This window comes from Alnus glutinosa, chromosome 4, assembly GCF_958979055.1.
Source record: "Alnus glutinosa chromosome 4, dhAlnGlut1.1, whole genome shotgun sequence".
Taxonomy (NCBI): domain Eukaryota; kingdom Viridiplantae; phylum Streptophyta; class Magnoliopsida; order Fagales; family Betulaceae; genus Alnus; species Alnus glutinosa.
The window spans coordinates 29,678,344-29,691,119 of record NC_084889.1 but is presented as its reverse complement, the minus strand read 5'-3'; the positions used below and the strand labels follow the sequence as shown (position 1 = coordinate 29,691,119).

The 12,776-nt window shown below is 34.8% G+C and overlaps 1 protein-coding gene across 1 annotated transcript; it reads left to right on the top strand.

Moving 5' to 3' along the window:
• Positions 1-67: 67 nt before the first annotated feature.
• LOC133866523 (T-complex protein 1 subunit gamma) lies at positions 68-8,192 on the top strand. The gene is made up of 13 exons (XM_062303078.1): positions 68-199; positions 293-354; positions 459-531; positions 703-770; positions 1,024-1,093; positions 1,398-1,466; positions 1,557-1,628; positions 5,382-5,455; positions 6,129-6,791; positions 6,860-6,985; positions 7,142-7,246; positions 7,368-7,442; positions 7,766-8,192. The coding sequence occupies exons 1-13, from the start codon at positions 175-177 to the stop codon at positions 7,949-7,951; spliced, it is 1,668 nt and encodes a 555-aa protein (XP_062159062.1). The 5' UTR covers positions 68-174; the 3' UTR covers positions 7,952-8,192.
• Positions 8,193-12,776: the final 4,584 nt, after the last annotated feature.

Sequence of the window (12,776 nt, the reverse complement as noted above, 5' to 3'; positions counted from 1 at the left end):
AAAAAAAAAAATAAATAAAAAAAAAAAAAGAGCGGAAAAGCATATTCGAGGGTTTTCTAGTAGCACGCTTATAAGTTTGTGCACACTGCGTTTCTCTCTTTCAGCGTTAGGGTTTAAGTATCATACTGAATCGTAGAGGGAAGAAAGAAGAAGAAGAAGAAGAAGAAGAAAATCATGCACGCACCGGTGCTTGTTCTCAGTAAGTGTGTTCTGCGTTTATTTCTTTTGGTTTAAATTAATGGAAAATGGAATCGATCGATTCGATCTCTGACGAAATGATGAAACTGAACAGAGGACTCTTTGAAACGCGAGTCCGGAAGCAAGGTTCAGCATGCTAATATCCAGGCTTCGAAGGTGCTTCATTTCTTTCTTTCTTCTGTGCGTCGCATTGTATTGTGAATTTGTGAAGCATTTCATGATTTTTCTGTTTTCTTTTTGTTTAATTAATACTTGGATAGGCTGTTGCTGACATTATTCGTACAACATTGGGTCCGAGATCCATGTTGAAGATGCTACTCGATGCTTCTGGAGGTAAAGATTTTTTTTAAATTTTTTTAAATTTTTATTTGTAACGAAAGAACAAAGGGATATCTTTATGATGTATTCGAATATTCTCATTGTAAATCAAAGATTTACGGCAGCATTTTCTGTCTCGGCTTCTTATTTCCTTTTCTTTTCTGTTTGCAATTTTGTTGCTATTAGGAATTGTGGTGACTAATGATGGAAATGCTATTTTGCGTGAGTTAGATATTGCACACCCAGCTGCAAAGGCACGCTTTCTCTCTCCCTCTCTCTTTTTCTCTTGTTTCTTTTACTGATTTACGATATTGTTTGGCATAAATTCTTTTGTATTTTTATTGTTTCTTGCTGTTTTTCTTTTGTCGTTCTCCCTACTGTAAACTCTTATTTCAGCCATTTAAAAAAGAAAAAGATTTATTTTTGGTACTCTCTTGGAATTCTGATGTTCCATCACTGTCTCGTTTCTACTCTTCTGATGTATGTTCCACTTTTTGTTGGTAGCAGTCGATGATCGAACTAAGCCGCACGCAAGATGAAGAAGTGGGAGATGGAACTACATCAGTCATCGTTCTTGGTATGTTTTGACCATACAACATCTGGACTGTCGTACTCGTCTTTGCAACACATGTTTCCTTTGTGGAGTGTCACAGATTTTTCTTGTCTTTTAAGTGAGTGATAGGTTTAGAGAAGTCTGTTTCTGATTGCTCACCAGTTTGACTTCACAGTTTCAGGACATTTAGCCTGTGGGTTAATTAGCTGTGTGTATACTTGAGTGAGGAATGCAATTGCTTGTGAAGAACGGGATCTATTTTTGTGTTACAATATATATTAATGATATTCCCTCTCTTTCTCACATTTGGGCTCAAAATTTGTTGAAGCTGGTGAAATGCTCCACGTTGCAGAAGCATTTATTGACAAAAATTATCATCCTACCGTTATCTGCCGAGGTAATGTCACTAGTACTTATGGTAGTTCTTTTTTGCTTGTGGCTAATCACTTTTTGTTAATGATATGTGCAAGCTTTATTTGATCTACAGCCTATAACAAAGCTTTGGAGGATGCTATTGCTGTGCTTGACCAAATTGCGATGCCCATTGATGTGAAGGACCGTAAGTTTTTTTAATTCTGTTTGTGTTTTTAGTATTGATTTCTCAAGATTCTGTTAGTTCTCAGACTGGGATGTTCAGTTAAGAGCATAGTTTGTCCTTTACTAACCCATGAGTGAATTGCTTGATTGCCGGAATCTTCTATGAATTATGTTTTCCTTTTCCTCTTTATTGGAGGAACTTGTGTTACTTAAGAATGACAAGTGGCTAGTGCAAAAAAAGAAAAAGAACTAAGATTAGGTAATCTTGCACTTAAGTGATTAACTTGTGGAACACTGAGTTTTTGGACAAGTAGTTGCTTCTTATTTTTATCTGTCTCTAATGAACAATAGCTAGACAAGTACGCATCTTTTTCTTTTTTTCTTTTAAGGGAAGTAATTCACATCTTATTTGTGGGAATATGCGTCCTATCCATTGATGCTAGCTATCTCAATGATGTAGAGTTGCTTTTTGATTCTGAGATTAGGATTTCCTATGCGCAAGCTATACCAATAACTATCTTAATCGTTGCTAATAATGTCAACTATCTTGTTTCCTCTTTTACGCCTGAAAGATTTCATAGAAGAATCATCCTCAACTAGAATATCTCAAGAAAAATATTCATTTTAGTGTAGATAGATTTATTGAAGTAGTATGAAAGTGTTATTATGTTTTTGAATTAGAAGTAGTTTATTTACCAATTATAGCAGTCATCAATTTTCCAACTTCCTCTACTTTCTGAATCAGATACATTTTGATGGCCAAGGAATACGAGTATCGGTGGATCGTATATTGCCCATCATCTGTATCTTCATAAAAGCATGAAATTCTGTCTTACAAGTCACAGTTGTGGTCCTGTCCTTTTTGACCTCAACAACTTTCTTGGGCACTTGTTTTTTTTGATAAGTAAGAAACCAATCTTATTAAAAAAGCGTAATGTACTTTTAACTAGCTGTTAATGTACTTTTACTTGGTTTGTCTTGACCCTGGGTCCTCTCTCAGGTGGTAGAGATAGGGTGGGTTGGATAGCCTGTAGGTTGAAATATTGTTCAGGAAAAAAGAAAGGAACAAAAAACAATAAAACAGAAGACAGTCTGTTCAGGTACCTTTGTTTGGTGGCGAGGTTTAAGACTAGATTACATTACCTTTTGCAAATTTTCACCTTTCCAATCACCGCAGCCAGAGGTCACTGTATTTAACGTTCTCCTTGTGAAAAGCAGGATTTTATCAATTTGGTATGAATTGAATGCACAGTTCCTGGAATTCTCAATCCACTCCTGATGGACCTGCTGGTGCTTGCCTTTTCAAGATTTTATGCCTTTTAGTCTAATCTTTCTGGATTGCCTAATAGCATGTGTTCCTTTTGGAATATATGTTTTACTAGAGCGCTTATAGGTTTGTAATGACTTAGGAAAAGCGCTAGCTATATACGTGCTATCACTCCAAAAGGGCCAATCAATTTGGAGCTTTCATAGAATCACTTTATAAAGCCCAGTCTCGCTTAGTAAAGAACCAATATGTGACTTAGCACCCATGATTATCTTTATAATCTATTCACTCTAGGTGGGTTATTAATTTTCTCAATGTGGGATTGGAGTGTTACATAGGTTTTCCCTAAAACCTTTGAGGATGATGCAGCCAGAAAATGCAGAAGGTGATCTGCTTGCTGTATAACAGTAAATATAAAGGCCTAAAAGGGCAGAAAAGTAGTAATCCCTGAAATAAGATGAGCTTTTTGTCAAAGTAGTGTGCCTTCCCAGATTTGCATTAATCAGTTATAGAGAATACTATCATGGGGGGCAAGTACAGTATATGGCGAAATGAGGCTCCTTTGAGAATAGCGTTCTTTGCTTGGTCGGCTGCCTTAGGAAAGAAATTCACTATGGATAATCTAAGAAAGTAGCATGTCATGGTGGTTGTATTTGTAAGAAGAGTGGGGAGATAGTGGACCACCTTTTACTGCATTGTGAGATGGCTAGTGCTCTATGGAATAACATCTTCAGCCTTGTAGGTTGGCTTGGGTTTGCCTAATCAAGTAGCAGAACTTTTCGCCTGGTGGAAAGGGCAATTTGGTAGGCTTTAGAATGCTGCTATGTGGAAGGTGGTTCCGTCTTGCCTTATTTGGTGTCTTTGGAGGGAGATAAATGATTGGAATTTTGAAGACTGTGAACGGACGGTGGAGAAATTGAATGATTTATTCTTCAAGACTTTTTACCACTGGACATCTGCCTTTGATTTAAATATTTCAAACTTTCACTTTTTTGTGATTTTCTATTTTCTTCTAGTTGGGTTGTACATTGTGTGTGTGTGTGTGTTTTTTTTTTAAATTTTTAATTTTTATAAATTGTGGTTACTTGTCAAAATAGTTGTAGAGAATACAAGCCTAACTTAAATATAATGCTCTTATACAGTCTACATAGGCAGTAACTACTTTCAGAAGTTTGTAGATAAAAAAAAATTAAGAGTCTAGTAAGAGTTTTGACCATACTAAGAGTATTTACAGCAACTTTCCTAAATGGTGTCTGTTCTTTAAGTTTTAGGGGAAGTTTCAAAAAAGTTACAAAAACCCCTCCACAGCAGCTTCCCTAAAATTTTTCGTTTCCCTAGGAAGTGAATAGTATTGGGAAGCATTATTCACTTTCCATTAAATTGTTTATTCACAAAATATATTATCTCTCTCCTACTTTATTTATCTTTCCTACTTTTAATTAAAGGTAAAAAATATATTATCTCTCCCATACTTTATCTTCTTTTTCCTACTTTTAATTAAAGTAAAAGTAAAAGTAAAAAAATAATATTTTAATGATATAGGAAAAAAATGAAGGGAAGCTACTATGGGGTGTTTTTTTTTAAGGGAAAAAAAAAGTAGTTTTGCTTCCTACGTATAGGGAAAATGGTTGGGAAGCTGGTGTGAATACTCTAAATTACATTTAAAGTTCTCAAAATATTGAAATCAAAAGACTGAGTACTAAACTTGACATAAATACCCTATCGTCTTCCATTTTTAACAGGATATTTCCTTGATATAATTGTGAAACGCGTAATGTATAGATATAGTGTCCTTATGCACAAACTAGTGTGCTTCGGGATGAATTTTTCTTTTTTATATGCTCTTACATTGGTCAATTACTCTCTTATGTTGGTCAAGTATAGCTCTTTCATTTCCATTGTGGAAAACTACAGTGCCTGCAATAACTCTGTTGGGAACAAATACCCATAGCTAGGCAGAGTATTTGGAAAGTTAGTTAGGCAATACAAGGATAAGAGTAAGGCATAAATGTGAATGTAGGTTTTGAGAGTACATAATGGCCTATGGTTTCACTAAAGTTAATGCTCTTATAGATTAAGTGAAGATTAGGATTATTGCAACCTATGTAGTGGAAAAGAAATTTATTGGGTTGAGCATTCATATAAACCATCCTGAAATTTAAGCTTTATCCGCTCTTTCATTTTATATAATATAATAGAATGGTATTCCAAGCCAAATAAGTACTTTTCTGGTTGCAATTAAAGATCTTTAACTGAAGCTAGAAATATAATTTCTTTGTTGGAATAGTTTCAGTACTCTCTCTCTCTGTCTCATGCACACAAACAACACACACATGGACAGACACATAGACACATCTTTCTTTATTCATCACACACTTCTTCGTTTACATCTTCATCGTCTTATTATTGCTCACGGTTTATTTATGATGAAAAAGGCTTGTAGATTCCTTATGTAGAACTTAGGCTTGCTTTTGTATTGTGCACATAATGTATGGAATTATGTGGCAGGTGGAACAATGTTGGGGCTGGTTAAGAGCTGTATAGGCACAAAATTCACTAGTCAGTTTGGGGATCTAATTGCTGTAAGTATCTTCTATTTATCAAGGTTGTTCATGTGGGTGTCTTGATAACCATTCTTTTCTCTTTTCCTTTATTCATCTTAAAGCTCTCTAAAAATGCTTAGATCCTTTAGATGCTGCCACAAAATGTGGGTACACTTTTGTCTTTGAGACATTCAAAATTGAGATATGTGCCTTATGCTTCAATAAGGGGGTAAGATGACCTTTGGAACCTGACGTTGATGTCAATTTTTTCCTAACTAGTTAGCTAATCTTTCATTCGATAAGTATACATCATGTTTACTGTTTTTTATCAAAAGATTCAGAAACTCTTTTAAGACTGTTAAGCTTTGTGATTCAGAGTTTTTTTTTTATCACATCTCTCTCTCCTTAAATATGAAAGTTGCATTAAAATTGTGGATCTAAAATTCGTTATGAACTTGCATTAAAATTGTCATGCTGTTTTCTTGCTTTTTAATGTCAATAGAAGATCCTTTTGCATCCACCTAATTTTAGGCCAAGTCATTGTTATATCACTAGTTCTTTTTAATTTTATTTATTTTTTCTCTTTTAACCATTGCATAAAGCATGACTTCAGCAACCACAAATGTCTCTTTTACCATTATATGGAGACTGCATTTTAACATTTATATTAGTTGTTTTAGTTTATATGTTTATTTCTTTGGTTAACTTTCAGGATCTAGCTATAGATGCCACCACAACAATTGGTGTTGATCTCGGCCAAGGCTTGCGGGAAGTGGATATTAAGAAGTACATTAAGGTTGAGAAGGTCCCTGGTGGACAGTTGGAAGATTCAAAAGTTCTTAAAGGAGTTATGATTAACAAAGATGTAGTTGCCCCTGGCAAAATGAGGAGAAGGATTGTCAACCCACGCATCATTCTTCTTGATTCTCCCCTCGAGTACAAAAAGGGTGAGAACCAAACAAATGCTGAGCTAGTTAGAGAAGAGGATTGGGAAGTCCTGTTAAAAATGGAAGAAGAATACATCAAGAACCTTTGTGATCAGATAGTGATGTTCAAACCAGACTTAGTAATCACAGAGAAGGGTCTTAGTGATTTGGCATGCCATTATCTGTGCAAGCATGGAATCAGTGCAATCAGAAGGTTGAGGAAGACCGACAATAATAGAATAGCCAAAGCATGTGGTGCCATTATCGTGAACAGACCAGATGAATTGCAGGAGTCTGATGTTGGTACTGGAGCTGGGCTGTTTGAAGTAAAGAAAATTGGGGATGAATTTTTTGCTTTCATTGTTGACTGCAAAGATCCAAAAGCTTGTACTGTACTTTTAAGAGGTGCCAGTAAGGATCTCTTGAACGAGGTGGAAAGAAACTTGCAGGTACTGATGTGATCATCAAATTATTCTGTTTGGGTAGTACTGTGTTCTGAAGCCTATTTCTATTACAGGATGCCTTGTCTGTAGCAAGAAACATAATAAAAAATCCAAAACTTCTTCCTGGAGGTGGTGCTACAGAGTTGACTGTCTCTGCTACTTTGAAGCAGAAGAGTTCATCTATTGAAGGCATAGAAAAGGTGAGTGGTTGTCTCTTGCATTGGTTGGTCACTATCATGTAAATCTACGTCTGAAGTACTTTACAATCATTTTTAGTGGAAAAAATTAGGTGGAGACCTATAGTTTTTCATGATTATGCTTATCTTAATTGTTTGTGCTTTGTGGTTGTAAAACAGTGGCCTTATGAAGCTGCTGCCATAGCTTTTGAGGCTATACCCCGTACTTTAGCACAGAATTGTGGGGTGAATGTGATTCGAACCATGACTGTGCTGCAAGGAAAGGTAAGAATCCTTTTATACCACGATCATAGCACACGAAGAAGATATATGGAATTGGCAAATTTATTTTCCCTTTTAAAATACATACCTGTTCTTATTTGTGGTCCTACTTAAACTACTGTAGCATGCAAATGGTGAAAATTCCTGGATTGGCATAGATGGAAACACTGGAGCTGTAACTGACATGAAAGAGCGGAAGGTACGTTGAAATTATTCTATGTGGGCTTCTGTTCTTATGTTGTTTGGTGTAATTTCTTTCAATCCAACATCTAGCATATGGACCACAAACTTATCTGAAATGGTTCAGTAATTTCCCAAAATAATCACGTGTAGGCGTAGCAAATTGTTTCAGATGATATGGAACGATGGAACTTGATATCTTAATATCAATATACAGTTTTTGAATTCTTCAAGTCATTCGTTAAAAAATTTCTTTAATTATAGACCAAGTTGTGTTTGTTTGGCTTTCAAATATGCCAGTGAATGAAGTGTCAAATATTTGCTTATTTCAAATGTTGTCAGATCTGGGATGCCTACAATGTGAAGGCTCAGACCTTTAAGACAGCCATAGAAGCTGCTTGCATGCTTCTTAGGATTGATGACATTGTCAGTGGGATCAAGAAGAAGCAAGCTCCTGGTGCAGGTCCACCAAAGCCTAAGATTGAGACTGAAGCCGATGCTGACACTGAGCAAATACTTCCCGACTAGTACACGAGAACAGACAAACAAACGAACAAACCGGCTCTGTTTTTTTTTTTTAAAGTATTTTTTTAGGAAGAAGCAAGATGGTCTGACTCTTGCTGGCTGTTGTTGTACAAGGGTTTTGTTGGGCTTTTGATTTGATCACTGCTTGAAACCTCCTTGTCTGTTATGGGGGCAATTTTGAACTTGTACTCACTTCAACAATTTAATTTGGATTTCTTTAAGTATTGGTGATGATTTCTCCTTATCTGTGCCTTTTTTTGGGGGGTAAAACCGGTTGGTGTTACTATTGAGAAGGTTGCGTATAAATTAAATGGCAGAAAATGACTCCCTAGGTTAGTCGAATATAGTGTTGTATAGGTTAGTCTAATTTTATTAATATTATAATTGATAAAAAAGAAAAAGAAAAAAAAAAGAGATTAAAGTGGATGGTCAATTGGCGTAATGCCATGCTACTCTTTAGCGTCAAAAGCAAGTCCTTCAATACTTAAAAGAGTCTAGAATGGTTTATAATTAGAATTGGCCTAATGCAACTCTTTGCTCGTTGTTTGTTTCTTCGATTCTTTTTGGCTTTTTGTCCTTATTGTTTTGGCCAGGCAGGTAATTTTCTCCAATCCGTAGGAGGATTTGGAAGGTTGAGGGTTTTAAATATGTTGTTGGATTGATTTGGGTAAGATGCCAGCAGGCACCCAGTGAAATGAAAGTATTTTGGCTTGGTTTACAGGCCGCTTGTTTTGAAGCTAGATTTATGATTCTCCGTTAACCTCTGCATGTTACGCGCCCCTCCAGGGTGTTCGTCGTCGTCCTTTGCCTCTATTATACCCAGGCGTGTTTTCCCTGGCTATCTGTACATCGAAGCGTGATGTGTACACGCCAGCAAGTGCTTCTCACTCGCCGGCGCGTGTTGGCTCTATCACCTCCTCTAGTTCGTGGTTGGCGGTTTTCGGGAGTTTTCGTGGTTTTTTTGATGGTGGGAGGTCTTCTGGTGTGGGTGCGTGGTATACACGCGTTGTCATCGACTTCTCCCTATTCTCATTTTAGCTGGTCAATGTTGTTTTGTTATTGTTATAATTTTTTAGTTTGTGTTATGTTGTTAGCCTGGCAGCTTGCCTTTGTAGATTTTAGATCTAAACTGCACTATAATAGCTGTTTTTAGATCATAAGCTGCACTCTCTTATCTCCTATAGTAGAACTCATGAGTAAAGAGAGGCTCGTATTATTTGTTAATCTGCCTAGACAACTGCTCCCCAAGTCAGGATTCATTCTTGAACTTTGTTTTTAGGAGTCTTTGTACACCTAATTACTGCTATTGACGCATTTGGATCTCATATTATAATGAAGATTTCTCATTTTTTTTAAAAAAAAAAAAAACATAAATTAATGTGACATGTTTTAAATAGTTCTTTTATGTTAGAAAAGGCACAGTAACTGCTCACAAGAATATTACCAGCAATTGTCTGCAATAATATAATTTACCCCACCATGCTATAATAATAAAATCCTCACTTTTTCGATTTATTTGAGTCATAATAATGTGTCCATAGAATAATTATTTAAATCATAAAATTGCCCTTACTAACCAAGTAGATACCGATATTGTGCTCATGACAGGCTTCAAACTAATTGAGCCTAGCCGAATGGGCCACTAGGGTTTTCAATTTGTAATCTAGGAAGTCAGTGTAGGGTTTTTATGGGCTTTTTTTTTTTTTTTTTTTTTTTTTTACGGCCCAAATATTAAGAGCAGCAGGGTTGGGATTTTTCTTCTTGAGGGGCCATCATTAACAAAATGACAAAAAAAAATACATTTTTTTTTCCTTTTTTTTTTTTTTTTTGGAGGTTTGTAAGGAATGATCTTTCTTTCTTTATTATTATTATTTTTTTTTTGGGACTTTACTTTCTTGCTTAAATTGAAGGCATTCCTCATGTGTGTATTGGAATATTGTAAAAGATTTTGTTAATAATTTAGTGAAAGCAATACTTTAACCACGTCCATGCATTATAAATGTAATATTACTTATAAGCAATACCATTTTATGGCAACCACAAAAAAAAATAAATGCAATAGGTAAATGATGTTGAGCATTTTCTTGTTTTAAGGAGAAGCTTTGAAATTCACTTGTGGGGATTTGGGAAATTAGGGTTTTTCTTTCACCAGTCCAAAAAAATAAATAAATTAATGGATGAAACTAAAATATGCCATTTCCTCTGGAATTCAAAAGTGCTGCAAATCATTGCACCAAGTGATCTTTCTTCTCTTTGTAGGCTTTTAGGACAAAGTTTTTCGCAAAATTTCTTTTAATTTAATCTATTAAACAAACGTCGATTTATTCTTAGAGAATATAATTCTTACATGTATTTTTATTAGACCATGTGATTTTTTACCTAAAAATTTATGTGAGAATCATATGCTTTAAAGACAGGCGTCTGTTTAACAGACCTTTTCCGTATAGGTTTCTTCCTTCTTCTTTTTTTCTTTGTTTTTCATAATAATTCACCAGTTAACTTTTTAGTTATTATTATTATTTAAGTACCAATTATCCATTTTACCTAATGCACATGTTCTTCCGAAATAAAGCTAATTCTGAGTATGGAAGCAGCTTTGCCTTTGTCTCTGATTGCTCAAACATGGCATCTATTCCTAATTTGCTACAATTTGGGCATGTGAAAAATAGATTGGACAACTCATCTACATTCCAAATTGAATGTTTGGTGAAAACTTTCACAGAAACCCAGTACAATAGGTCATAGGATTAATGCTTTTCTTTAAAAAAAAAAAAAAAAAAATTGTTTAAAGATATTGTAGAGCTAAAATAAATGCAATATCTTAAAATAAATAAATAAATAAATAAATAAATAAATAAATGGAAAGAAAAAAGAAGAAGTAGTAGTTCATTGGACAGCTTGTGTTTCACTGGTTTGTGTTCCACAAGAACAAGAAGGGAAGAGTTGACAATAAACATCTTATGAGTGGTTTTGGCAATAAAAGATAAGGAGTTGCCAACTCTCATCATCAATTTTTCTTTCCCCTTTTTATCTCTTTTTATAAATTATGGATGCCCTCTCTTGTTAAAAGTTAAAACAATGTTTTGGGAAAAGACACTTTTTACCTCCATAAACTCCTGCGACTTTTGTTATATATATATATATTTTAACCAGAATTTTTAATTGAATGGTCTAAATTTTATCATCTCAATAGGATACAATAAAATAAGAAATTTAGTCATTTAATTAAAAATAATAATTAAAGTTTTAAAAATTCCACCATAGAGTTACATAAAAAGAAATATATAAAAGTGTGATATGAGTTTGACTTGCATCTAGTGAAAAAATTACTTGGATTTCCTACGAAAAAATAAACGATAAAGATTGAATGATTGAAGATTAATCCACAAACTATATATGTTAGTGGCACAGATTCTAAAAGAAAAGTACTACCCACAAGACAGTTTTTTGGAGTTCGCCTTAAGGCATAGGTCGTCCTATGGATTAAGGGTGGGCATCAATTCGGTAGGCGGTTAATTCGGTCGGTTAACCGACTTTTGTCGGAATGCAGTCGGTGAATTTATTTCGATTAAGCGGTTAATAGGCGGTCGGTCAAGTCGGTAAAGCGGTTAATAAACGATCGGTTAAGTCGGTAATGCGATTAATAGGTGATCGATTAAGTCGGTTAACATGGGTAATGAAACGACGTCGTTTTAATTTTTTTAAAGGAAAAAGAAAAAGAAAAAAAGAAAGATCAAACGTTTCATTCTTACTAAAACGACGTCGTTTCATTTTATGTTGGTTCGGTTAATCGATCGAAATAAAAGGTGGTTCGGTTCGGTTCGGTCACCAAACCGGCTTTCGAAACAAAATTTTATACCGACTACCGAACTGAAAATTAGTTGATAAAGTCGGTAGGCTATCGATGACGGTTCGGTAAGCGTTCGGTAGGTGGTAGGCGGATAATTTGCCCACCCCTACAGTATGGATGGAGGAGTATTTGGCAAGCCAGGGATTTGCTGCAAGCAGGGTTGATGTGGTGAGTGGGTGATGGTCCAACATCAGAATTTGGAAAGATAAATGGCTCCCAGTTCCGTCCATTTTTGCGGTGCAATCGCCAGTTTAGAGATTGAATAGAGGGGCCAAAGTCAAATAACCTATTGATGAAGACAAAAGGTTGTGGAATGTGCCACTTGTAACAGAGATTTTTAATGAAGAGGAGGCTGAGAAAATATGCAGTATTCCAATTAGTCTCAATGGACATACCCACAAATTAATTTGGCATGGGTCACCTACTGTGAATTTTTCAGTGAAAAGGGCCTACCCATTTGAGAAGAGCTATGTAGTTTATGGAGTGATTCAGAAGTCTCATTTTGTTTTCCTCTATTAATGGTGAGAGAGGAGTGGGAAATGCAGTTTGGCTATCACTTCTTCCAAACCAAATGGGTCATATCTCCATTTATGGAGTGATTCAGAAGTCTCATTTTTTTTTTCTTGCTTTCTTCTATACTGTATTTTCTCACTTGAATTATGAATGCTTGAACATATGATTAATTGCAATGTCACTTACTGTTAAATTTTTTAAATTTTCATTCTTATTGAAAAAGATTTTAATCTTAATTAAGTGATCATAAAATAAAAAATGAGTTCCAAAATAAAATAAAAATAATTTCAAAAAATTAATATCAAGAAAATACTATAACTCAATATGTTTAAAAATTTAAACAATAATTGTTTAAACTCATAATTTAAAATAATATAGCAATTAAGCTTATAATTTTGGTGACAAAAAAAAAAAAATACATTTTTATCCTTTTTTAAGCTTCCCTACACATTTCCTAAAATACCC